Source organism: Naumovozyma castellii, chromosome 2 (assembly GCF_000237345.1).
Source record: "Naumovozyma castellii chromosome 2, complete genome".
Taxonomy (NCBI): domain Eukaryota; kingdom Fungi; phylum Ascomycota; class Saccharomycetes; order Saccharomycetales; family Saccharomycetaceae; genus Naumovozyma; species Naumovozyma castellii.
Genome location: NC_016492.1, coordinates 1,579,470 through 1,604,655, shown reverse-complemented (window position 1 = coordinate 1,604,655; position 25,186 = coordinate 1,579,470). Strand labels below are relative to the sequence as shown.

At 35.8% G+C, this 25,186-nt stretch overlaps 12 protein-coding genes across 12 annotated transcripts; 5 read left to right on the top strand and 7 right to left on the bottom strand.

The window, feature by feature from the left end:
• Nucleotides 1-469: 469 nt before the first annotated feature.
• Nucleotides 470-1,936, bottom strand: STE3 (Ste3p; the record flags this gene model as incomplete). Its single annotated transcript, XM_003675246.1, has 1 exon — nucleotides 470-1,936. One exon carries the CDS (start codon nucleotides 1,934-1,936, stop codon nucleotides 470-472), a length of 1,467 nt encoding a protein of 488 aa, XP_003675294.1.
• Nucleotides 1,937-2,609: 673 nt separating this feature from the next.
• On the bottom strand, nucleotides 2,610-3,632 carry TOH1 (Toh1p; the record flags this gene model as incomplete). Its single annotated transcript, XM_003675245.1, has 1 exon — nucleotides 2,610-3,632. One exon carries the CDS (start codon nucleotides 3,630-3,632, stop codon nucleotides 2,610-2,612), a length of 1,023 nt encoding a protein of 340 aa, XP_003675293.1.
• A 392-nt stretch (nucleotides 3,633-4,024) lies between these two features.
• On the bottom strand, nucleotides 4,025-6,742 carry LST4 (Lst4p; the record flags this gene model as incomplete). The annotated part of the gene is made up of 1 exon (XM_003675244.1): nucleotides 4,025-6,742. One exon carries the CDS (start codon nucleotides 6,740-6,742, stop codon nucleotides 4,025-4,027), a length of 2,718 nt encoding a protein of 905 aa, XP_003675292.1.
• Nucleotides 6,743-7,654: 912 nt separating this feature from the next.
• Nucleotides 7,655-9,169, top strand: ZRT3 (Zn(2+) transporter ZRT3; the record flags this gene model as incomplete). Its single annotated transcript, XM_003675243.1, has 1 exon — nucleotides 7,655-9,169. One exon carries the CDS (start codon nucleotides 7,655-7,657, stop codon nucleotides 9,167-9,169), a length of 1,515 nt encoding a protein of 504 aa, XP_003675291.1.
• A 91-nt stretch (nucleotides 9,170-9,260) lies between these two features.
• On the bottom strand, nucleotides 9,261-11,099 carry TPO5 (Tpo5p; the record flags this gene model as incomplete). Its single annotated transcript, XM_003675242.1, has 1 exon — nucleotides 9,261-11,099. The coding sequence occupies one exon, from the start codon at nucleotides 11,097-11,099 to the stop codon at nucleotides 9,261-9,263; it is 1,839 nt and encodes a 612-aa protein (XP_003675290.1).
• A 255-nt stretch (nucleotides 11,100-11,354) lies between these two features.
• Nucleotides 11,355-14,264, top strand: SNU114 (U5 snRNP GTPase SNU114; the record flags this gene model as incomplete). The annotated part of the gene is made up of 1 exon (XM_003675241.1): nucleotides 11,355-14,264. The coding sequence occupies one exon, from the start codon at nucleotides 11,355-11,357 to the stop codon at nucleotides 14,262-14,264; it is 2,910 nt and encodes a 969-aa protein (XP_003675289.1).
• Nucleotides 14,265-14,731: 467 nt separating this feature from the next.
• ERG20 (bifunctional (2E,6E)-farnesyl diphosphate synthase/dimethylallyltranstransferase) lies at nucleotides 14,732-15,787 on the top strand (the record flags this gene model as incomplete). The annotated part of the gene is made up of 1 exon (XM_003675240.1): nucleotides 14,732-15,787. The coding sequence occupies one exon, from the start codon at nucleotides 14,732-14,734 to the stop codon at nucleotides 15,785-15,787; it is 1,056 nt and encodes a 351-aa protein (XP_003675288.1).
• A 397-nt stretch (nucleotides 15,788-16,184) lies between these two features.
• On the top strand, nucleotides 16,185-18,890 carry NNK1 (protein kinase NNK1; the record flags this gene model as incomplete). The annotated part of the gene is made up of 1 exon (XM_003675239.1): nucleotides 16,185-18,890. The coding sequence occupies one exon, from the start codon at nucleotides 16,185-16,187 to the stop codon at nucleotides 18,888-18,890; it is 2,706 nt and encodes a 901-aa protein (XP_003675287.1).
• Nucleotides 18,891-19,261: 371 nt separating this feature from the next.
• On the top strand, nucleotides 19,262-19,678 carry MRPL38 (mitochondrial 54S ribosomal protein uL14m; the record flags this gene model as incomplete). The annotated part of the gene is made up of 1 exon (XM_003675238.1): nucleotides 19,262-19,678. The coding sequence occupies one exon, from the start codon at nucleotides 19,262-19,264 to the stop codon at nucleotides 19,676-19,678; it is 417 nt and encodes a 138-aa protein (XP_003675286.1).
• Nucleotides 19,679-19,859: 181 nt separating this feature from the next.
• KKQ8 (putative serine/threonine protein kinase KKQ8) lies at nucleotides 19,860-21,797 on the bottom strand (the record flags this gene model as incomplete). The annotated part of the gene is made up of 1 exon (XM_003675237.1): nucleotides 19,860-21,797. The coding sequence occupies one exon, from the start codon at nucleotides 21,795-21,797 to the stop codon at nucleotides 19,860-19,862; it is 1,938 nt and encodes a 645-aa protein (XP_003675285.1).
• A 633-nt stretch (nucleotides 21,798-22,430) lies between these two features.
• On the bottom strand, nucleotides 22,431-22,844 carry MRP49 (mitochondrial 54S ribosomal protein mL61; the record flags this gene model as incomplete). The annotated part of the gene is made up of 1 exon (XM_003675236.1): nucleotides 22,431-22,844. One exon carries the CDS (start codon nucleotides 22,842-22,844, stop codon nucleotides 22,431-22,433), a length of 414 nt encoding a protein of 137 aa, XP_003675284.1.
• A 778-nt stretch (nucleotides 22,845-23,622) lies between these two features.
• Nucleotides 23,623-24,852, bottom strand: TPK3 (cAMP-dependent protein kinase catalytic subunit TPK3; the record flags this gene model as incomplete). Its single annotated transcript, XM_003675235.1, has 1 exon — nucleotides 23,623-24,852. One exon carries the CDS (start codon nucleotides 24,850-24,852, stop codon nucleotides 23,623-23,625), a length of 1,230 nt encoding a protein of 409 aa, XP_003675283.1.
• Between the last annotated feature and the right edge of the window lie 334 nt (nucleotides 24,853-25,186).

The window sequence follows — 25,186 nt, the reverse complement described above, 5'->3', positions numbered from 1 at the left end:
GCTTCCAACTAAAAAGGTCCTCGCTTAATACGGAAAGTTGGACAGTCGAGCTTAAGTCGCTTAACCTATTTTTAAGAGATATTCTCAATATATTTTGAGGAGTTGACTGGCCATTGAATGATTTTATATTTCATCTTAAAATAATGAGCTGATGGTGTCTTAAAGGAAAAGTTTTTTATTATCTCAATGCTAGCTGGTTGTCTTTAACTTGGAAAAGCTAGGGAACTTAAAGAAGCCACACAGAGAAAAACTGAAGAAAGCAGCCTCAAGTACCTAGGAAAGAGTCTCCTTTGGTTTAGCCCAAAAATCTGAAATTGGCAGCCTCCTTAAAAAAAGCATTAAGGTAATATTAATTAAATACTAAAATAAATATCTGAGTAAAATCAAGTAAATATAATATGGTACTGTGGCTCTAAAGTGTCTATATGAATGTAGTTAAATTATAAATGGGAATAATACAATGAGATATTCAATCAGACTCCTCTTTTTTCATTACTTTAAAATGAAATTCCAATTCTGTTTCTTGAGAGTCTACTTTTGATAACTCATCTAGAGTGCTCGAACCCTTTTGTTCTGAACTTCCATTTTCTAGAGTTGACATTGGAGAGTAAGTTTCAAATGTTGTAGTATTTTTCTTATCTGATGGTCCAATAGAGATCTTTGAAAACCCATCTAACGAAATTTGTTCGTCCTCATCATCGTATGAATTTGAAAGGAAGGGAACATACCTGCTGTCTGCAATTTCAACATTGTCATTGGAAGGAAAGTTATTCTCTAAATCAAGGAAACTATCTATATCATTTCTTTTGCGTCTAGATCTATTTCTCCTTTCATTTGGCAATCGATAATCAACGATAAAATGTTGCTGCGAGCTTGGTGATGTTGCGTCAGTATCACTAAACATCGTTGTCTTATCACCATATTCGTCAGAAGATCCCAAGTTTTGAAATTCTGTACCAGCTGACATCTTGCCTAATAATTGTCCCACACGATTTTCTCTATTTCTTTGAATAAATATATGGATTGAATCAATAATAAAACCTAGTCCTATCCTTCTTAAGAAGCGACCATACATACTTAAGGCGTCTGTACCCAATCCAAATATTAAAAATACCAAATATGACATTAGTATGTATAGCCAAATATTGTAAACTGGTTTACCTGGGTCAAACTTTATTATCACATTCCATAAAGCCTTAGAATGCGTACTTTTAAAATTGTAACTACCACCAACCTGCTCTAAATCTTGGATAAATGAATAAAGAGAAAAGGGGAACATTACTAAAACAATGATGAAACAAAATATCAATAACCTAGCAAATCTTGTTAAATTTAAGCCGGAATTTGTACAATGCAAGATATCTCTTACATCTTTCCTCTTTTTGAAGAAGACGAGCAGAACCAGCAGAGCGTAGACTGCACCAATAAAAGACCATATTAACATCCACATAGTATATAGTACTGTGGTCACCCATGTAGGTGATAATAAATTTTGACAACCGTTATACCTAGCAATCCCATATCTAAACACTTGTATTAAGTAAGATAATGCCATGACGAGAATGGGAGTCCCTAAACTTATGGCTAAATCTTTTGTAATTCTTACCCATGAATTAAACTCTGGTAAGACGCTATCAGCTTTCAAAATGGCATGTAGATTGTAAACAATGTTCGTGACGGCACATGACAGTCCGACATTGGCGCCCACTTGAAGTTTAATAATAATGTCACACCATCCCTTACCATCCCATCTTGTTACAAAATCTTCACCACTCCATATTGCTGCATTTACTATACCCGTGATATTCATTATTAATAGCCAGGTTATTAAAATTATTGCAGGTATATTTTTTGTACTTGAATGCCAAGCTAGGGGCGGAATTAATAAAAGTACCGCAAGGAAACTAAGTCCTATTATCGTAGATTGATAGGACATTGTTTGAGCTTTCCTTTGTGGGTTTTTGGTTTTATTTTAGTGTTTGAATCTGTCCTTAGGAAAGTTGGATTCTGTTTGGATTGATTATATTGCTAGTCCCTTTATAATGCTGTAATTATATTAGCGACAAGGGGGAAAGCATTATGAAACTTGTTGAAACAGAATATAATACAACTCATCTCCGAGGTTTCACATAATTGGGAAAGTAGATAATAGTTGCATTGTTTCTTTTAGGAAAAATTTTTCTTAATAGTTTCCTAATTAGTGTCTCAATGAGATTCCAAACGGCAATGACGCTTCTATGTAAGCGCTAAGTAGGAAAAAAAACAATACAAGATATCTATAGTAAACAGAAAAAAAAGAAGAAAAAAAGATCTAACTTTATAACAGTCTCAATTGAATATGTTAAAAATGGTATCTAGGCATATTGCATAAATAATGTCCAGTATATATGTATTTATCTTTTTGTGGAAATGAAGGGAGAAACAAGATATTGCATTGAGTAGCTTACATTATAACCATTTGAACGAAAGCAGTCAAAATGGTGATGGAATAATACCAGAATCCATTTAGCTTACCCACTAAGGCGAACCCACTTGATTTGGAAGTCGTTGTTGGAGCAGTAGCAGGAATCGTCATCAATGTAGTGGCGTAACTTTCATTAGAGCTAAATTTAGATAAAAAGCGAATTAATGGAAGATACAGTCAAACTGTCATCAAAAGTAGTAGAGTTAGAAACAAAAGTGACAGTGTTACCATTTGAGTCAAAAATGACACCACCTCTCATAGTACTGGAAGTATCTCTTGGAATATAACCGTATGATTGAATACCAGTTCCTAAATCTTCAATACCTTGGAAAGTATGGAAAGTAGAATATAGATGGTTTCTTTCGGTACCATTCATGACTTCAAAAATATCAAATTCCCCACAACCACTAGCCCAACAAGAACAGTTAGCATTATTTGGATATTGGGAAGTTCTTGGGATATGGTCGTTTAATAACCAAATGGCAGGCATATCGTAATATTCAAAAGATGAGCTATTTTTTTGGGTTTCCACTGGCATTTCGAATTCAAATAAGAACATCTTAGTGGTACCTCCAAACCCATAATAGGCTGGAATATCATCACGATACACACCGCAACCCTTACCCGTACCTGATTTTGGACATGAAACATTAGAGAAAATACTATATTCTTGATCGGAAGAGATTAAGTTATCACTTTCTAGAAGAGTAGCTGCACTAGCACTTCCAGTACCATTGGTACTAGCGTAAGAAAGTGCATTCCCTAGGCATGGTGAGTTCTTACCTGCTTTAGTCAAAAATGTGACATTTGATGAAGTTTGAGAAGAAGCATCATAGTAAGCTCCACGAGTCCAATCTGAAGATGATGAATCGTTAATAACAAATTGTGGAGAAGTATAAAATGCAAACTTGCTTAAAGTAAGAGGACCACGGAAATGGACTGATAAGTAGTCTGCCAAGGGGGCGTTTGTCCCTGAGAACCACTGTCTGTCTTCCACTTCACACTTACATGTACTATTATCGTAAATGTTGGACATCTTCTTCACCGATTGGAAAGTCCCTGCGAACCCAACGTTGGCGAACGATATCTTATCGTAGGCGTTGACGGCCATGGCAGATTGAGCCATGAGTGCGGTTACGGATAACACGGCAATGGAATTAGTTAGCATTTTTGTGTTTGTTCGTTTTATTAGTTGTAAGTTTCTTGATATGAAGATCTTAAAAGATTGACGAAAACACTAACAACTTCTTGGAGGTTTCTTTTTAAGGAAAAGTAGATAGGAGTAGCATGAGAGAAGCCAAGCCCTTTTTGAGCAAGTGAGAGCACATTAGTAGCAACGATCGTTGACTGACTACGCCTCGAGGGAAACTAATTTTTCGAAAATTCTCGGGCTTTTCTTTTTCTGGGCTGCAGACTCGCCTTAGAATTACGTCACCCGAGGAAACAATAAGACGTGCTTACGTTATCATAGGAGTCAATTAAATAATATATATATATATATAGTAGTTTACAGAGATTGACGGAACAGCCCGTCGATGAATATATTATGGTAATGAGAGCCTATTCGTCCTTGCATATCTCTTCTGTGTACTGTAGAATAGAGGAATATATGCATAACACTTGCCTATCCCTTTCAGCGATACTGAGTTCGTTATCCTCATACAGTGACATAGCCTTCTTTATTGATAATTCCACAAGAGTTATACAATCCTCCATTTCTGCGGAAAGTGCACCTATTTTACCACCGCTAAAGACTTTCTTAGTTTTCTGTTTCAAGCAATAGGGGTGTTTATTTCTTGCCATTCCTCCCTTATATATATCTTTCTTCATGAAAACTTCCTTAATTTCTCTTGTTCGTAGTGAGATGATCAAGCTTCTAGCAATCTCGTTATCCACTTGTAAATCTTTCTTCATAGAATTTAGGACTTTATTTTCGGAATCAACTGCAATGGGAATGGCTTGTAATCTAAACCAGGGATTAAAATGTGGCAAATATGTGGTATAACGTGACATTAATTCCATTGATTTTGCAGGGTACATTGATTCATCAACATCAACATCTAACACAGCTGCATGATAAGAATCAGCGGGGTCAATTTTGTGCTCCTCTTTTCTCCCAGAAAGACATATGTTATTAAAAGCATTATCCACTATCTCCTTTTGACTGATTCTTTGACAGTCTCTTTGTATTTCCACGTCTTTCAAGGGGAACCCATGTGAATTAATTTTTCTATTTGAAATGTTTGTCATAGTATTATTGTTTCCAAAACCAACATAATTATTATTAGTAGTACTACTATTCATGGTATTTAAATCCGTACGTAAGGAATCTGAAGAAGTTCCAAACCATGGGTATTCATCATATTCACTTATAGATGGAGATGGTTGCGGTGTCAAAGTAGTTCCCCTCAAAGTAGGTGCCTGTACAGGAGATGGAGGTATAACATTATACTGATGTAAAGATGTATTACTTGTCACTCTTTGTAATGTAGGCACTCTTTCATTAGAATCATTTGTTTTCGCGGAGGGGCTCTGTGGCATAAATTGTGATAATGATGGTCGCTTATTAAACCATGAGCCATACGAGCCAGGATGGCTAGACAAGGAGGATGATAAATAATGTAATGAACTCTCACTACTTTTCAAAGAAGAGGGTTGAATCACTTCACCTAATGAGGAATCATTCGACGATAATGAAACAGAGCTGTATGTATTACGCTGTGTTGGGATGGTCCATCCCCTTCTAGGGGCTGTTATAGGTTTTGCTTTATGAGTTACCGTTGGAATTAAATTAGAGTCAATTTTATCATCATCATCAGTATCTGTGATCTCCATGATATTAACAAGTCTTTGAGATGGGTTATTAGTTATTAGGGTATGGTTTGTTGGTTGAACATTTGGAAATTCTTTATCTGTTCGTGTCTCAGAAGACGTTAATGTTGGAGTGGAGACCCTCGATGGAGTTCTTGTAGTCATTGATGACAAATGCATTTCCAAATCTTTCAGTTCATCATTATTAGTATTATCATGTGAGCTTATTATACCTCTATACTTGGGTTCTAATAAACCACCAATAATAAAAAGAAGTTTATTTGCCACAACCATATTTCCAGATAATACAACAATCCTTGTTGTTCTAGAATCCGCAATAGAATCTTTATAACAACAAACGATTTTGGATAACAGGATTGGTAAGAAGCCTAATTTTGGGCCGTCCTTAATTTCAATCCAGCTAAATACATCTTTAAACCATGATTCAACAAATTCGTTAAAAGTTCTAGGATAAAGAAATAAACGTGGAATTTCTGTCACCGATCTTAAACATGGCATAACTTTTGTATTTAGTAACTGGATAATGAAATCTATTTCCTTAGCAAATTCCAAATTTGAATCTAAATTTGTTGGTAATAAGCCATCATTAATACTTTCATCTTCGTTTTCAGTATCTCCAGTGTTCCTTTTCAAAATCATGGATAGAACCACATTCTGAATCTCATTCAACGAATAAGAAATTTGAGACCACATTTCAGAGATTACTGGCAATAAAAATTTTGAAACGCAAAGAGTAATTGCCAATCTATTTGAAATAGAATTTAGATAGAAAATTCTTGTTATCAGGAGGAAGTTTGAATTTGGAATAGTTCTCACCTTGTCATTTTGAATTGATGAATCTGATGATCTAATAGGAGATCCGAAAATATATTGTTTCAATTCATTTTGCCGTATTTGTTCAATACTTGAATTCTTGGAATGCGTATAATCTAATGATATCTTATAATTGTTAACGCATGCCATTTGACATGTTTCTTCGGCAATTAAAAGTCTAAAATCGTAGGTGCTAGAATCGATGGCGCAAGTGGTTGCATTATTGGATGTATTGGCGGTAAATCCAGTTCCATCATGTTTATTGGTAGAGATACCTTTCCTGGAAGTTATCGAAGAAGGAGTTTGAAGATGTGAGAAAGATGGCGTGATTACTGGGTTATTATATATATAAGGAATACTCTTAGATCCAAACAATTTAAATTTCAATTCATCTAATATGTGATCTATAATTGGTGGGGAAATGGTTGGTATTATTTCATGACGTTGATCTGTAGATGAGACCGACCCCAAATAGACACCGGCAGCAATATTCGTAGTACTTGTGGTTGCCTTTCCATAGCCAGAAACATTGGCCAACACAGATGACGCATTGGATTTTCTGGATGAATTCTCCTGTGCATAGGGTTTCTTTTCAACAGACATGGTACCCTTTCGGAGTAAAGTCCCTAACATTGTTGGTTAAGTATGAGTAGACTGTGAACTTCGTCCACTATAAGAATCAATTAATATTTTGAGCAAGAAGCTCCGAACTTTGCAGTTCAGTGATTATAATCCAGAGGTAATCAATAAATTCAAAATTAAAGAAATACCAATAGCAGAATAAACACTTAATTGTAAGAACAATATCACTTTTATTTTCTATTCGTTCAATGAATTATTTTTGTGCTATTTTACCTTACTTATTTGTTCCACAGGCACCACTAAAGCATATGTGTACTGTACAGTTCAGGTCCAAGGTAATTCACAGTCGTCGATAACTTTGATCTTGTCTTCCAGCAGCAACAAAGCAACTCCAGTACAACAGTGTGTCAGATCTTTTCCAAGTAAGCTGCGGTGTTCTGTTCTGTGCCGGAGGATCAGCTAGTCATCGATGTCCACTTGTCTTGTTCTTATATTTTACGTTGACGATGCGCGAATTTTGTTTCGGTGGTTAACGTTGTGGTAACGAATCCATGGTTATAGGGAAAGGGAGCAAGGAGACAGGGGGTATTGCTACTGTATGTACTGTGTGTACCTCTCGTTTACGCTGGAAGGTCCTCATCGCATAGAACAATTGAGAGAAGACAGGTTCTTGATCTCGATAGACCAGTCAGTGTTACTCTCATGACCTTGTAGATACCTCATTGCTTGACCCGTACGTAGTGCGCGATGGCATCCATGCCAAGAAGAATAGAATACATTAGTTCGTCTTAAACAACAGTTCCACTCATCTTGACACCCTTTTGCAATTGCAAAGAAAGCAAAGAGCATAGGTTGACAACTTGCATACACTAGAGACATCTTATTCGTTTGAATCATTGACTATAGCAGCATCTTTTCTCCGTGGATCCAAATTTAGAATCCGAATCCAGTAGGAACATCATTATGACAGTCATGGCTACGGTTCCTAGATGGCTATTCTACTCCCTGATATCATCGTTGTTATGTATCCTGGGCAGTCTTTGTGTTCCATTGTTATCCGTTCTGTTCAAGACGAAGCAACATAGCAACTCCAAGTTGGTTAACTATGGACTATCCCTTAGTGCAGGATCGATGATTACCACTTCATTATTCAAGATGCTACCAGAAATGGATAATGATAATAAGTATACCGTTTTCTTTGGATTTTTAGGTGGTATTTGCACAAGTTTATTTTTAAACTACGTCGTTCATGCATTCGCTAGTGAATCTTTGATCCATTGTTCTCATGAACATACAGATGAGATCGCTTCCAGTTCGGACGAATTGGATCATAATCATCAACATACTCATACCGTCATCGACAATGATGCCACTTACAACGGCCAATATGTTCCAGGCACCAACAATACCAATGCTACGGAAAATCAACCGTTACTTAGCCATAAAGATCTGGAAGATCAAACCTCTCATCACCATCATCAGACTTCACTTATCGACCTAATCTCAAATAGAAACACAGATGTCATTGGAGATTGCTGTGATAAGCATCTATGCACTCCGCTGTTAAAATCGGAAACAATTCCTTGTGTCCCAACGGCTCTTCACTCTTCACTTAGTATCAAATCGACTAATTCGATTCTTAACGACAATAATATAATTCCAACAACGTCAAACCTCACAGCAAATTCAAATACGGGTGTTCGTTGCTTGGAAAACAATATTGGTTACGATTTAGAAAATCTATCGTTGTATCGTTCCAAATTTATGATGGATTCAGGAATAAAGTCGCTTAATCACCGCTCCAATTCCGATACAATCACTGATGAAGACGCAAACTCTGTCCATTTCTTTGAACCTTCACCATATAGATTAACAACAGACACTTCTCATGGAAATACTCACAGAGAAAGTGTAGCATCCAATTTCCATCATCATCACCTGGAGACCCCCTTCTCCAAATTGCTTTCCATTGGTATGCAAACATGTCTGGTGTTAACTTTACATAAATTCCCAGAGGGGTTCATCATTTATTATACAAATAAATCGAAATATCCCTCCTCATTGGGACTTTCCATCTTCTTGAGTTTAACGATTCATAACTTTGTGGAAGGTTTTGCCATGACTTTACCGTTTTATACTGCTTTTAAGAGTAAATGGATTGCCATTTTAATTACAACGATATTAGGTGGTGGATCTCAGCCCTTGGGTGCATTGATTGGTTATTTAATTTTCAAAAATCATACTTCTCCTACTGGTGAAGAGCCACATTTAGATCTACTATTGAGTATTACCGCAGGTTTCTTATTAGTCATTGGATTACAAATGTTTCAGACTGGTGTTGGGTTTAGTGACGGACATCATCACCATGAAGGTGAGGACGAAGAAGTTATCCAACAGAACCATAGTTCCGGAACTACTTGTTTGAAATGGTGCTGCACTGGTGCTATGTTGATCCTGGCTAGTAGTTTATTTACTTGAAGAAAAAGAAATTATCAAATTCCATAATATAACAATTTATATATTAACGTTATATGTCTATATAGTATTCTCATGCAAGCTTGAAATTCATTTATTTACTCGTTTCATTATTGTCCTTTGATGTTTCTTCAGCACGACCTTCAGTGTTCTCTGATGGACCATCCCATACTTCAGCATCATCTGATAATACATTGGTGGCTGATGGTTCAAATGGATTTTCAGCTTCAATATCATACATAACAACAGAAGTATCATCAGCTACAGGCTCCTCTTGTTCAACTTTAGTGTATTTTTTCATTGGTATCTTATCATGTGCTCCTATTGGCACCATCTTATCTTCATCAATCAAAGGTAGCTTGAAATTATATTTCCCCCACTTTAAGTACATTATTGTGATGGCAATTAAAAATATAACGTAGACAATCAATGCATAATTCATAGTACCCCAAGTTACCGGGATCTTGGGTGGGAAACAAACAGAAATCATTGACAATATCAACCAGACAATAGATATTATATTCACAGCCCAACCCAATTTATACCTGATCTTAACTGGGGCACTCCGTATAATCCTCCTCCTTCTAAATAACACTAGTACCAACGGGATACATGTGGCGGAACATAGGCATAAGACTGCAGCCCCAATAAAAGCATTAAATGCAGCTGTGGAAAATAACGCCAATATTCCTAGGAAATACGAAATTGCCATACTTAATAAGATGGAATTTTTTGGAACTTTAGATTGTGATTCTGGTTTAACAAATGTCCAAAGCTCATGATGCGGTATAGCATGGTCTCTGCTAAAACTGTAAACTGCTCTTGAACTTGTAGTAATGGATCCAATTCCAGAAAAGAATAGATTACCAAGTATGGATAAAACCAGGAATAGTGATACAATCTTGGAATGTGTTGACTGAGTAAAAATATTTACAATTGGCAACATTTGATTGTTGGAAAACAATTTATCTGAATCTGGAAGAATAATCATTATGGGGATTAAAAATATAATACCTGAAAATGTTGATAATAATACAGCATTGGACATACCACGTGGAATGTCCTTTTCAGGAACTTTTACTTCGTCTGCCAAAGCCGGTAACATACTAAATCCTTGCAAGGTAAAATTTGATTGTTGGAATCCAATAATGAAAGAAACAAAAAAATTAGAGTATCCTGACAAACTATTATCGAAGTTAAACAATGCAAATTTTAACGAACGATACTTGCCCTGATGAAATATTAATAAAAGGATATCAATAACACAAATTGCATAAATAATCCAAACGACGCATACTTTATTGATTGTTTCAATAAATCTGGCAAACTTCAAATTAATTAATCCGACCAGGGTCACCACCAAATAAAATATAATAACAGTAAATCCAATCATATATTTCTCAGCAATCAAGTCAGATTTGGCCATCAATATCAATGATATCGTCAGTTGCGCACCAGCAAATGTGATGCTAGTACTCATTGTCCAATTACCCAGTAACATTAACCATCCAGTATACCAAGAGCATATCAATTTTGCATCTTTAGGGGCCAACATCGCACTACTAACATGTAATTCCATGGGAAATTTGGAGACTACTTCACCTAAAGATAAAGAACAGAACCAAATACAGATTCCTGAAATTATGAACCCCCAAAGAATCGTAGCAGGTCCACCATTAATCAATCCGATAGCCATACTAGTGGACATCCCTAAAACGGGACTCATTAAACCAAACCCTAACCCAACAACGGAGCTCCTCGAAAGTAGTGACTTATCCAACTCTTGGTTATATTTAAAATGTTCTACACTTTCAACTTCATCAGTGTCTGATTCTTCATGAATTATAGTATGGATATTATCAAAAAACTCATCAGGGTGGAATGTAGGCATATTCTCCCTTATGGAATGCGACAGGAGTCTATAGTCTGGCATCTTCCATGTAATAACTTTGTATATGTAATTAATATGGGTAATATAGCCTTACTGTATAGAATGGATCTGTTTTATCTGGCCTTTTGTAGACTACAGTGGCTTATCCAAATCCTTCTAGTCAAAACTAGCATATATTTACGTTTTTACCGCCCGAATACAAATTTCACTGAGAAGAAAAAAACCTACACTTTTGGCATAAAATGACCCTTTGGATGATAGAGAATTTATAAAGACAAACAGAACAAGTCGTTGCTGATGGATGAAGACTTATTTGATGAATTTGGGAACTTGGTAGGTCAGGATCCTTTTGATTCCGATGCAGAAGACGAAATCTCATTAGATGAGCATCAAGAAACAAATTTAGCTCTTAGAGATGGAAATGTTGATGGGAGTGAGAATGAAGACACAACTGAATTTCCTACAAAATTAACAAGAAGCACACTACAGGAAACGTATGGAAACGACGTAGAAATCTTAGTTGAAACCGAGAATACTCAATCGCTCTCTGAGCCTATAGTCAAACCAGAAGTGTCTCGTTCCGATGGACGTGAACATACTATATTCACTAAATTGCGTAAAAATATTCCTAAGACAAATTTCGATCGTGAATATTTAAATGGAATGCTCCAAATACCCGAAAGAATAAGAAATGTCTGCGTTATTGGACCTTTACATTCGGGGAAAACCTCCTTGACAGATTTATTGGTGGTGGAATCGCATAAGTGCTTACCACACATGACTAAAAACATCGAATTAGGGTGGAAACAATTGAGATACACAGATAATTTAAAGCAAGAACAAGAGCGTGGTGTTTCCATAAAATTAAATGGTATTACTTTCCTTTCTACTGATTTAGATTCGAAGACTGTCGCATTGAATCTACTAGATTCTCCCGGTCACGTCAATTTCCTTGACGAGACAGCGGTGTGTATTACCGCAACAGATTGTGCTGTTATATGTGTTGATGTGGTTGAAGGCGTCACATCTGTCACAGAGCAACTAATTAAACAATGTCGAAAAAATAAGCTGCAAATGGTTTTTGTCCTTAACAAAATAGATAGATTGATATTAGAATTGAAATTACCACCAAAGGATGCATACCTCAAATTAAACCATATCGTCAAAGAGATAAACGATTTTGCAAAAGAATCCTATTCACCTGAATTAGGCAATATTATCTTTGCATCTACTAAATTAGGTTTTACCTTTACCATTGAGGAGTTTGTTAAATACTATTATTCAAAAAATCTACCGAGCGATCATGTAGCTGAGTTTATTGCAAGATTATGGGGGAATATACATTTCCATAAAGGTAAATTTTCAACTTGTGTTGGAACAGAAACTCCCACGTTTGTGGAATTCATTTTGAACCCACTTTACAAACTATTCACACATACTTTATCAGGTGAATTGAGTCAATTAAAAGCTTTGCTTTTGAAAGATTTTCAATTCGAATTAGAAGAGAAATATTTCAAATATGATCCTCAACCTTTGCTTAAATATGTCCTCAGCAATGTGTTTAAAACACAAAATGGACTGGTGCAGTCCATTATGAGAGATGGGCAATCACCTCAACATTGTTTTCATAAATTAGATCATTTACTTACGAAAGAAAAGGATATGGATATGAAATCCACACAATTCTTTGGGCACGCTCTGAAGAACATCGATTACGACGGGTCAGAATGGACATTAATTCGTTCCTATCATGGCGACTTAAAGCTAGGAATGTCAATCAAAGTGATAGATTCTGAACTGAGTGAAATCGCTGGTGGAGAAGAGAACGACCTTGAGGAATCAGAATATGCATCAAGTGTCATCACAGAGATCGCCCTTTTAGGAGGGAGATACTTATATCCCGTGCAAGAAGCCCATAAAGGTCAACTAGTACTTGTAAAGGGAATTTCTGAAGCTTTTACAAAATCAGCTACCTTATATGGTGCAGATGACAAATTTTTAAACTTATTCAAGCCATTGGATTACATAAACTCTCCAATCTTTAAGGTTGTCATTCAACCTTTAGTTCCAAGAGAGCTTCCAAAACTACTAGACGGGCTAAATAAGATAAATAAATACTACCCAGGTGTAACAATCAAAGTAGAAGAGTCTGGTGAGCATGTTGTACTTGGTCTTGGTGAATTATATCTTGATTGCCTATTATACGATTTGAGAGAAGTTTACAGCCAAATGGAAATTAAGATATCTAATCCTCTGACGATATTTAAAGAAAGCTGCGCTAATGAATCATTTGCAGCCATACCGGTACTTTCATGGAATGACAAAGTGTCTATTAGCATGGGAGCAATGCCTCTTGACCATAAATTGGTTACAGCTTTATCGAAAGGTAAGATTAGCGATGATGAATTTAATAATCCAAGAAAACTATCAAAGAGGTTAAGATCAGAATATGGATGGGATTCACTAGCGGCAAGAAACGTATGGACGTTCCAAAAGTCGAATGTCTTAGTAGATGATACTTTGTCGGCTGAAACAAGTAAAGCGGTAGTGGATAAATATAAGAAACAGATTAAGCAAGGGTTTTATTGGGCAATCCGAGAAGGACCATTAACAGAGGAGAATATTAGCGGAGTACAGTTCAAATTATTGAATTTAACTATTGACTCAACTGTGGAGGGGGATATAGGTAGTCAATTAATCCCATTAGTACGGAAGGCGTGTTATGTTGCATTGATGACTGCAGCTCCTATCCTGTTGGAGCCAATCTATGAAGTCGATATTGTGATAGACGCTGTCTTATTACCAATAGTTGATGAGCTCTTCCAAAAAAGACGGGGTGCTAAAATTTTTAGAACAGAAAAGATTGTTGGTTCTCCATTAGTAGAAGTCAGAGGTCAGATTCCTGTGATCGAATCACTTGGGTTTGAGATAGATCTCAGATTAACAACAAATGGACGAGGAATGTGTCAATTACAATTCTGGAATAAGATTTGGAGAAAAGTTCCTGGTGATGTTTTGAATGAAGAGGCACCAATACCCAAATTGAAACCAGCACCAATTTCTAGTCTAAGTCGTGATTTTGTTATGAAAACCAGACGTCGGAAGGGTATCTCCAACGAAGGATTCATGTCAAATGATGGGCCATCTTTAGAGAAATACATAGAACCTTCTCTATTCAAGCAATTGAAGGACAATAACTTAGTATAGCATATAATTTTTAAGCCTTGATGTGATATAAATTAAATTCATTAGTTAAACTGTATTTTATCATTTCATCTATCGTTCATTTCGGAGATTCGACATAAGTAAAATAGGGAAGTTGTTAGAACCACCGCTTACAAGCTTTTCCTCAAAATAAAATGAAGTAAGATCAAAAAATGAACTTAATATAACAAAATAACCCTAGTGACAGTTACGTGTTTTTAATGCCTATTTATGAGTGTCTTATAGCTTATTCCTTCTTAATTTCGCCCTTTTTCCTATATGCCTCGGTGGAGTTTCGAACAGGAATTAAACGAAGCAAACGACATACGCTTAAACAACCGATAAAAGCAAACAAGACACTTAGTTTGACGTAAATATATTCGAGTATAACAGAGAACACCTCCTCCATTTCAGCTCAGTTTCAAGCCACTCACCTAACTTAAATCAATTGAATCAAATAACAAACAAACATGTCCAAAGAAGATAATAGAAATAAATTTTTGAAAGAGTTCCCTGATTTAGTCGTTGAATTGAAACAAGTTCTTGCTCAATATGGTATGCCACAAGAAGCCATTACATGGTATGAAAATTCGCTGAATTACAATACTCCAGGGGGGAAATTGAATCGTGGCCTTTCTGTTGTGGATACTTATGCTATTTTGAAAGGCTACAAGAGTGTATCTGAATTGAGTCAAGAAGAATATAAAAAGGTTGCTTTGTTAGGATGGTGCATCGAATTACTGCAAGCATATTTCTTGGTTGCCGACGATATGATGGATAAATCAATTACCAGAAGAGGTCAACCTTGTTGGTATAAAGTCGAGAATGTGGGTGACGTTGCCATCAATGATGCCTTTATGCTGGAAGCAGCTATCTATATTCTCTTAAAGAAGCATTTTAGAAATGAGAGTTATTATGTCGACTTATTGGAATTATTTCATGATGTCACTTTCCAAACGGAATTAGGTCAATTATTAGATTTGATAACTGCTCCTGAAGATAAAGTGGATCTTTCGAAGTTTAGCATGAAGAAGCACTCTTTTATTGTTACTTTTAAAACCGCATATTATTCTTTTTACTTACCAGTCGCATTAGCCATGCACATGGCTGGTATTAACGATGAAAGAGATTTGAAGCAGGCTCAGGATGTATTGATTCCATTAGGTGAATACTTCCAGATCCAAGACGATTTCTTAGATTGCTTTGGTACTCCAGAACAAATTGGTAAGATTGGGACAGATATTCAAGATAACAAATGTTCTTGGGTTATCAATAAAGCTTTAGAATTGGCTACGAGTGAACAGAGGAAAGTTTTGGACGATAATTACGGTCAGAAAAATAAAACCGCTGAGGAAAAATGTAGGAAGATCTTCTATGATTTGCAATTGCAAAAATATTACGAGGATTATGAGGAGGGGATTGCCCAACAATTAAAGGAGAAAATCTCACGAATTGATGAATCTCGTGGATTTAAAGGCGATGTATTGACTGCTTTCTTGAATAAGGTCTACAAGAGAACTAAATAACCTCCGCACTGTTTCAGTAGATAAAAGTAAGGATCGCATAAAACTTTATATAATCTAAGCTAAAAGATTCAGCTACATATTTTATCTCATTGTTAATCCATCTTTATAGTGTTTTCCGCCGTGTGCGATGAAGCGGAGTACAAATGGAAATAGCGATGAACCCCATTCAGCTTCCCTAGTTGAAGAAAAGTGTAACCACATTAACTGAAGGTTATCTAATCTTTACTAGACATTATTCCTGTGCACAGCAGGGAAGAACACAGATACCAAGTTTTATTAACAGTTATCGTTCCACGTTTGTATTTTTCTTCTGTGTTTTAAGAGTCCATCCCTAGAGTTCAGATTAAAGCAAAAGTCAACACATTAGGCGAGACTTCTCTTCTCACAGAAACGAAATATGGGAATTAGAGACAATACACATTCTCCAAAAGATGTAGAGGACATTAGACAAGATACCATTGAACCAAGTTCAAATAGACCAATTCGCAGGGAGGACAGCAATGTTTCAGAGTTCTATGATAATTCTGATGGATATGATGTAGATAAGGATGGTAGTAATGACACGTTATACTTTAAGCCAAGAAGGATCTACCAACTAGACCAGGCCTTATTATCGAGGGGTACCTTGATGAGATCAAGTGCAGAAGATACAAGTACAAATGAGAATAACCGTGAGCAATCTAATCCGAATCCTGAAAGAGTCCTAGAAGACTCAACAGTCAACGAATATGTTCCAAATCTAAATTACAACCAACTACTATCAGATTTTGAGATGGGACAAACAACTAAGAAGAGTCAGCGGCATAATTTAAGGAGGCATGGACAAGACAGTCCATCATATTCTTCATCCACTACCAACATAATTAAAAAGAATCATCAAAGAGGATCACAAATACCAGTAACTTCTGGTGCACCCAGTGTGACTACTGAATTATCAAGATATGATTCGTGGAGCATGAGCGTTAGTGATGAAGAAGAAGACATTCCAGAAGAGGAAAATGAAATGGTCAAAATAGCTAGAGACAAAGAATATCATAAAGCTCAGCCAATATCTTTTAAATCTACTCATTCTCAAGTGGATCCCATTCCTTTGCCAGGAAAAAGAACTTTATTTACTCCTCCATCGGCGCTAGAAATCGAAAGGAGGATGTCTTACGGACACAGCACTACTGTCCCTAATGCAGGCTCCTTTTTACAGACCTTTAAACTTGGAAGTTTGAAAGGAAGGGAAAAGAGAATATCGTCGCGTCCTACATCTTATGACTCAGCCTCATCCTCATTGACATTCTTACCCGATAGTACGTTATCAGTTTTTACTGAGTTGGAGATGGGTCCAGATGAGATAGGAAAGTTAATTACAAAATTACCAGGAGATTTCTGCGATTTACCTTATTCTCGAAGGAAACGGGAAATCATCGAATTGGTTCCAAATAAAGACTATAAATTAATAATGTCACTAATAAAAAAATTCATGTTACAAAGGACGACAAGTAACACATCATTGCAACGGAAACCCATACCTGGATCTGGTCCATCTAGTGTAGCAATACCGCAAGCAGCGCACATGAAAAGATCAAGACATGGTTCGATTGCTTCACAATTTTTAAGCACTTTTTCACCCACTGTACCGTCCTCGGTAAACGGTGATATGAATACTGATGGACTGACTCTAACTAGACCTGATGCTGTGGGAAATGTAATTTTAGATCATAAATTAGGTAGGGCAATTGGAGCTGGTGCTTGGGGTTCCATTAGGGAGTGTAGCGATATACAAAGTGGGACACGTAGGGCAATGAAGATTGTCAGATTCAAGGAGAATTTGAATGTGAAGAAACATGTCCGCAGAGAAGTCTCCATTTGGGAACAGTTAAAGCATGAGAATATTTTACCCCTTTTGAACTACAAATTTGAAGAGTCTTATGCAATGTATTGTCTCACAGAGTTTATAAATGATGGTAATTTATACGATTTGGCTGTTTCGTGGTCACATATGAGCAACTCTAAAATTTCTTTAAGCAAGAGGTGTGAACTTACGATTTTTCTAGGATTACAGGTTGTTTCTGCTTTACAGTATATGCATTCCAAATCAATATGCCATGGTGACGTTAAATTGGAAAACTGTCTTCTGAAAAAAGATAAGGCTGTAGGTAATTGGAAAGTGCTTCTTTGTGATTTTGGTATGAGTCGCAATTTTGGTGTCCTGTCAAAGGATACCGCCACTAATTTAGGAGATGACGACGATGAAGAAGAAGAAGGTTATTGTGAAGATGAAGAATGTCTAGAGACAGCTTCTGATTCTGAAGTAGAGACGATATCAGTACTAAATGAAGAAAACACAAAGATCACAAAGTACCCCTCAATACCGAAATCTAAATCAAACTCAAGTATTTTTGCCACATCTAAACAGTCTAAATTACAAAAAATAACCAAAAATAGACAATTTACTCATGACGATACGGAATTGGAGATATATTCCAAACGGAAGCAACGGTATTACGGTCCCGCCCTAACAAGCACCAATCTTGCAAAAAAAGCCAGCGAAGAGAAACTTAAAAGAATTGAAGGTGCAGTTTCAGGAATGAGATCACTCACACAATATCGACCGGCGTCATTAAATGCAGTACCAATCAAAAAGGTAAGTGAACTAGCCAATAGTTCTAAATCCCTCCAAAAAACATTTGGTTTTCATGTAAATGAGCAAGAAGAGACTATATCAGGCCCTCATTTATCTTCCCAAATTGGATCTTTACCATATGCTTCCCCTGAATTATTAAAGGAGTCACCTTTATGTCCAGCTGCTGACGTATGGGCCCTGGGGGTCATGTTGTATACTATGCTCGTTGGTAGATTTCCATTCAGTCATGACTTTGAAATGAAACTGCGTCAACTAATTACTGAAGGTAGGTTTGACAAGGATGCTCTACGAAAAGTTTGTAATAATGGTTCAAGTATACCTTTAACTGATGGGAAACTCAAATTTCAAAATTTATTTTCCGCAGTTGAAGGATGCTTGATTGCTGATTTAGATAAAAGATGGACTCTAGATCAGGTTAAGTTTGCCTTGGGAAAAGAATTTGAGCAGATTGCTGAGAAATCCCTTTAAATCTATCGCAAATGTAGTATTAGGGAAACGTTCCTCTCTATAATTCCCAAATTTGCAGTTAATATTCTTCCATAATTTGTTAGCATAAATAAATATATTCATTAAACTCACATCAATTTATTTAGAACTATTGCTATACCCAATCTATATTACAGTTTTAGATTTCTTTTTTGTAGCCTATTACTCTCATATACCCAATAATTTTGTTTGGTGTGGTGTACTGATTTCCTAATATTTCGATTAGAAGTAACCTTTGTGAGAGCAACTAAAAAGATAGCTAAACCCTTTATAATTATTGCAATGATTTAAGTCAGAGATAACATAAAGATAAAACATATTGCCCTCAAGACATACCAATAACTATTAGCAAGATGATCTATTTGAAATCTATGTTGAAAGTGATCGATAATTCCGGTGCGCAACTTGCTGAATGTATTAAAGTGATAAGAAAGGGTTCGCCGAAATCGCCAGGTAGGATGGGTGATAGGATTGTCTGTGTTGTTCAAAAAGCTAAACCTTTGACGCAGAATATTACAGGAACTGTGAATACAAATAGAGTAAAGAAAGGTGATATTGTTCATGCTATAATTGTGAGGACGAAACAGACCAATATGATGAGACCTGATGGTTCCTACGTGAGTTTTGGGGATAATGCATGTGTATTGATAAATAAAAACACAGGTGAACCCTTAGGGACAAGAATAATGAGTAATGATGGTTGTGTTGGGAGAGAATTAAGAGAAAAAGGATTGAACAGGATATGTTCATTAGCAAGTAAAGTTATCTAATTTAATGACTACATTCTATAATTATATTGAAAGAATTGCTACTGTAAATAAAGAATTAAGACAAAAATTTTTTGTTACACTATTATTATTTTCTGTTTTTACAATTTATGAATATGGTTAACGTTAACTGGTAATTTTGTAAAATTGGAATATGTATTCACTTGCTTTTTTTAAATTATTTTTAATGACAGTCCTTGTATTCAACACAGCAGGTGGTATTTTTCATCCATGCAGTTTGCAATAGTTGGTCTACTGATATCCGCTTGACAGGATCCCATTGGAATATACGATACAATGCATTTCTTCTAAATCTCTTTATTTCGGCATTGATATGTTTCATTTCTTCGAATGCTCCAAATTGTTGTTTCAAAGTCATTTCCTCCATGAAAGCATCGAAAAATTGATCTTTATCTCTCTTAGCAATTTTCCAAAGATAATGACCCAATATCATGGAACAATAAACAACACCGCAACTCCAAACGTCAACCAATCTAGGATCATATTCTTTCCCAGGAAGAAATTCTTCTGGAGGCATATAAGGCTCTGTTCCAAGCATCCCACTTTGAAAATGGACATGCTTTTCCCATGCGGTCTGGAATACATTTCCAGTACCAAAATCACAAACTTTCAAACGGCCATCAGATTGGAACAGTATATTTTCTGGTTTCAAATCACAATGGGCAATTCCGTGTTTATGCATAAATGATATTGCATGCAATAATTGTTTCATAAAGCAATCGGCTTCTAAGGGATGCAGTTTTGTTAAACCATCTGTTTGGGTCGTCAGTAATGTGTATAAATCACCGCAAGCGCAGAATTCCATTACTTCAACGAATATGTGATTATATTCCATTAAATCAATTATTCTTAAAATATTTGGGTGCGTCGTTTTATCTTTGGCATGATGGCTTAATGAATAACCTATTATGAATTCTGAAGTAATTCTCGTACAGAATTTATCAATTCTATCACTGGATTTTGGTTTTAATTTCTTTACGGCAAAATAGACATTATCATTATCCGAATATGTTTTTGGTGGTTTTGTTGAATCCTTTAATGTCTTGGGCCTGCGACAAACTTTTACCACTCCATAACTTCCGTGTCCAATTATTCCAATTGGTTTACCATATTTTTCAGAAAATGATTCTTTAACTTCTTTACAAGTTTCACTTCCTGGTGGTGCGTATTTATTAACTTCTGTGATATTTCTTTCTAATCCATCACGAATTCTTTTTGATAATGAGGTGATAAGGCATAATTCAATCTTGTCGATTGCCGCATTTGGATTCACAATATTTGGAATAGATTCTATATCTTGATCTTCACTTATATTATCTTTTGGAACTTGAAATTTTTCTGAAGTTGTCTTATGAGCAATGCTTTCTTCTAACTTACTGAAACTTTCCTTTGGAATTAAAGATTTAGCATTTTCAAATTCTTTGTCATCTAATTTGTGTGGCTTAAACAATTTTGTAATTGCTGACATTCCTGTTTTTTGTCTTGACATGGAATTGTGAGGGTTTAAATGATTCTCAATTTCATTATGTACTTTACTATTGGAAACTTTCCCCTCAATAATTGGCAAAGGTTTCAAATTATGTAGATGTTTCCCGTTTTCAAAAACTTTAAAATGGGAGAGGTCTACAACACATTTAAGTTCGTCCTTTGATAGATCAGCAACACTAATGAAACTTGAATGTGATCTAACTTTTGAATGTTCTCTGGTCGGAGATGTTGTTAGGTCTGGTCTTAAATGTTTATTCTTCTGATTATGTTCGCTACTCTTTCCTTCATGCACCATTAACTCTGTACTAAGCATAGGCGTTGCATGATGAGTAGTACTAAAAGAAAATCCTCTAACCCTTGAAAGTCCATGACGATCTTTGGAATCATCATTTGAAGATAATTGTTGCTCCAAGTAAAGCGTGGAAGATGGGGAGAGTGACAATGTAGGCTGTGAAGAAGCTTCAGAGGAATTTCTTTCTGTTTTTTCTTCCTCTTGTTCTTGTTCAGGTGTATACTTTTTTGGGGACAACTTGGGTTTCAACAAAGACTTCCATAATGGCGGTTTCAACTTCTTTTCTGACCTATTTGGTTTATCCTTTACCATATTGGACATGATTACAAAAGTACAAAAATAAATTTTTGAACTATTCTTGCGTTAGTCGTAAAACAATCGTACAACCCCTAATTCTCTGGAAGAGAGATGGTATTCTTCTTTCCTTATGACTCTTAATCTGGCAAGTGTTCTAGTTATTAATTTCTTGTTTCTTTCGAGTCGTTAGTCAAGGTATCGTGTCTATGGATGTGTCACTTTTTCGGTGAATTAGCTTAAATGACCTTTTGGTACCTTTTTTCTGTTTTGGGAATTAAGCTCTTGCCTTGCCTTGCATCGCTTTGCATGCAGGGACTGTTCTGGGCAAAATGGAACGTTTCGGCCCGGGAAACAAACAAGAAACAAACACGAAACATTTTGTTAGATTAGTATCGTTTTATTCAGGTTAAAAAGTAAGTAGTGTTCTGCTGGCCAGAAAACAGTTCAGTAGTTTGGTATACCTATTTATACAATTAGTGAGATAGCTAAAGATATGAAAATTCGTCCTAAGACGAAGAAACTATATGCGAAAGTTCTTCCTTCGTTTATTAATGTGAAAAAACAGAAGCCTTGATAGCTTTCTGTAAAATATGTCTCTTATATACAGGGTTATAGATGATTGATGCTCTAGTACAGGGTTTCTCTTTTCGAATATCTCTATTTCGCTATTTTTGGTTCAATTTTTATCAGGTTTTCCTCCGGAATGACATTATGATCTATCTTCTCGAGCAACTGATCCATAATGTCATCATACATCTTATTTCTCATATCTAAAGTATCTATAACTTTCCCATCGTTGGCTATTATATCCAAAGTACAAGGGATATCCTTCTTTTTCTTATCTGGATTCTTGATTCTGACAACATCAATCTTAAAATCGGGGTTATAGAACTGTAAAGTGGGGAGATACTTCTTCCAAAGTGAACGTGCTCCCATATGTCCATTATGGTTCTTTACTTGAAACGTTAATTTAATCCCCGCATATTTTTCAGCATTGATGAGTATTTGTGGTTTCCTCGTGGTGAAACTGATCGCGTTTAAAAACCTAATTTGTGCAGCTACTTTAGACATAGCTTTTCTCTCTTTTCAGCAGGGATATAAGGTGTTGGTAATTGTTCTATACAAACTGGTTAGGTTTATGCACTTTCCTTGACTGTTTTCTTAAATAACGGATTTAGCTTTTACCCGGTTGTAAATAAAAAAAAGTATATGAAGCGTCGAAATATTGTGACAGTGAAATAGACATTGCGACTAAGAAAATAAGTTGATCTGAAAATACAAGTTGAAAAGTTCTCTGTGTGACAATAATATGAACATTTTTAGGTTGTTTGTATTTTTAAATAGTTTTCTATAGAGTAAACAATTTAACTAGTACAACTATAAAGGGAAAGAAAATAGATTAGTAGAGAAGACTTGAAGTCTTAGCTCCTTTTTTAATGAAAAAAAGTCTCCTCTGGAGGAAAACCGGGTGTCAAATTAAAACTAATGTTGTTTCAGTGTGTCTTTAGTTAAAAGTCGGAGCTGTGTTTCATGTTCGGTTGGCAGTGATTTCTCAAAACGACTTAAGTTGGATCTGATCGAAAGAGAGGGAACTGCGATCGGTACCAACAACAGTGACTGCAATATTAGTATTTAATATAATTAACCTGAGTTTCTTTCTTTTTACAGGTTCCTGGTTTTACTAGAGATGAAAATGTTGAGCGTATTTTCTGTTACCTCATTTTAAAAAATAGATTGTCAAACAACGGATATATGTATAAGCTAATTCAGGCATGACATTAATTAATAGTGGTGGTATTGTCATTAAATCATTAAGTGCTTACAACAAGTTACATAAATAAAAGTGGCATTAAAATTCTGTCATTGAATCAGCATATGGATCATCTCCATGTACACCGTATGTTACCTCTTCCTCTGGATATCTGTCAAATTGAGAAGTATCACCTTGTCCTTGTTGAATTGGTGGTTCATATGGTGTCTCTATACATCTGTCCAACAATTTATCCCAAATGACTTCACTAAACCATGCATGATTCTTGATATCCTCGGTACCATTTTGTAAATTACCAAGTCTTTCCGTTAAATCTCTTGTAATTAATCGCGATAAGAGATCTTGTGCATCAGGGGTAAAATATTTGGGGAACTTCAATGGAGCATTTAAGATATTCTCGTAAGTCTTCATCGTACTGGAATCATAGAATGGGGTATGACCAGATAACATTTCGTAAATTAAAATACCAAAACTCCACCAATCCACAGATTTATTATATGGTTTCGCACTGATAACTTCAGGAGCAATGTAATCGGGTGTACCACATAATGTATAAGTAACATCGGGTACGTATTTTGCAAACCCAAAATCCGTCACCTTAATATGACCATTTCTATCAAGTAACAAATTCTCAGGCTTTAGATCTCTGTATATGATATCCAAACTATGCAAGTAATCCAATGCTAAACATACTTCAGCTGCATAGAATTTGGCTACTGGGTTGGGGAACCTTTGAGATCTTCTTAACAATGAAAACAATTCACCACCTTCTACGTAATCCATAATCATAAATAAATGCTCAGAATCCTGAAACGTCCCCCATAATCTAACAATAAAGGCATGTACGGACACGGATAGCATTCTACGTTCATCATTCGTATGCTCAACTTGTTTCAATCTAACCACGGTTTGTTTCTTCAATACTTTTAAAGCATAAAATCGTCCATTATGAACAGAACGAACCAAATGAACTCTTCCAAAGGAACCTGTTCCCGATGTTCTTAATATATTGAAATCATCTATTGTGTATTTTCCTGACGTTTTCTTACCGAGCACTTTTTGTAATTGAGTATCTCGTTTCTCACTATTCCCAGATGGGTTTTGTGATGATTCACTTAATTCATTGGCATCTCTTCTTTTAGTGGTATGAATGGTGAAATTCTCTTGCTGATCTTTCTCTTCGTGATTTTCCTCGGGAGTATCTTCCAAAACGTGATCCGTATGATCCTCCTTGTCATCTTTCAATTTCTCTAAGATTTCAGGATCCAATTTACTAATTTCGTTATGGTTTTGGGGATCCACGTACATTTCCCTTATAGGCACTGAAATAAAATAGTTTGTCCTTTAATACTACGCCTTGTACGTAAACACTGTATTGTTAGCTTACTAACATCGAAGAGAGAAAGAGGAATTAAATTAAATATAATGAATAACTAGACGAGACGAAACGAAACAATACAAGATGAAGATGGTTCCTTTACGAACTTAATTATACAGGAAGGGATAGGGAGACAATAACCTTACGTATTTTATTCTCCCCGCTGATGAGGGAGGGGTAATTTTGATGGCGCGCGGAAAGTAATTTAAGAATTTTTTTTATTCCGGATGTACGTAAATCATCAATTGTCTGGTTAAGGAAATG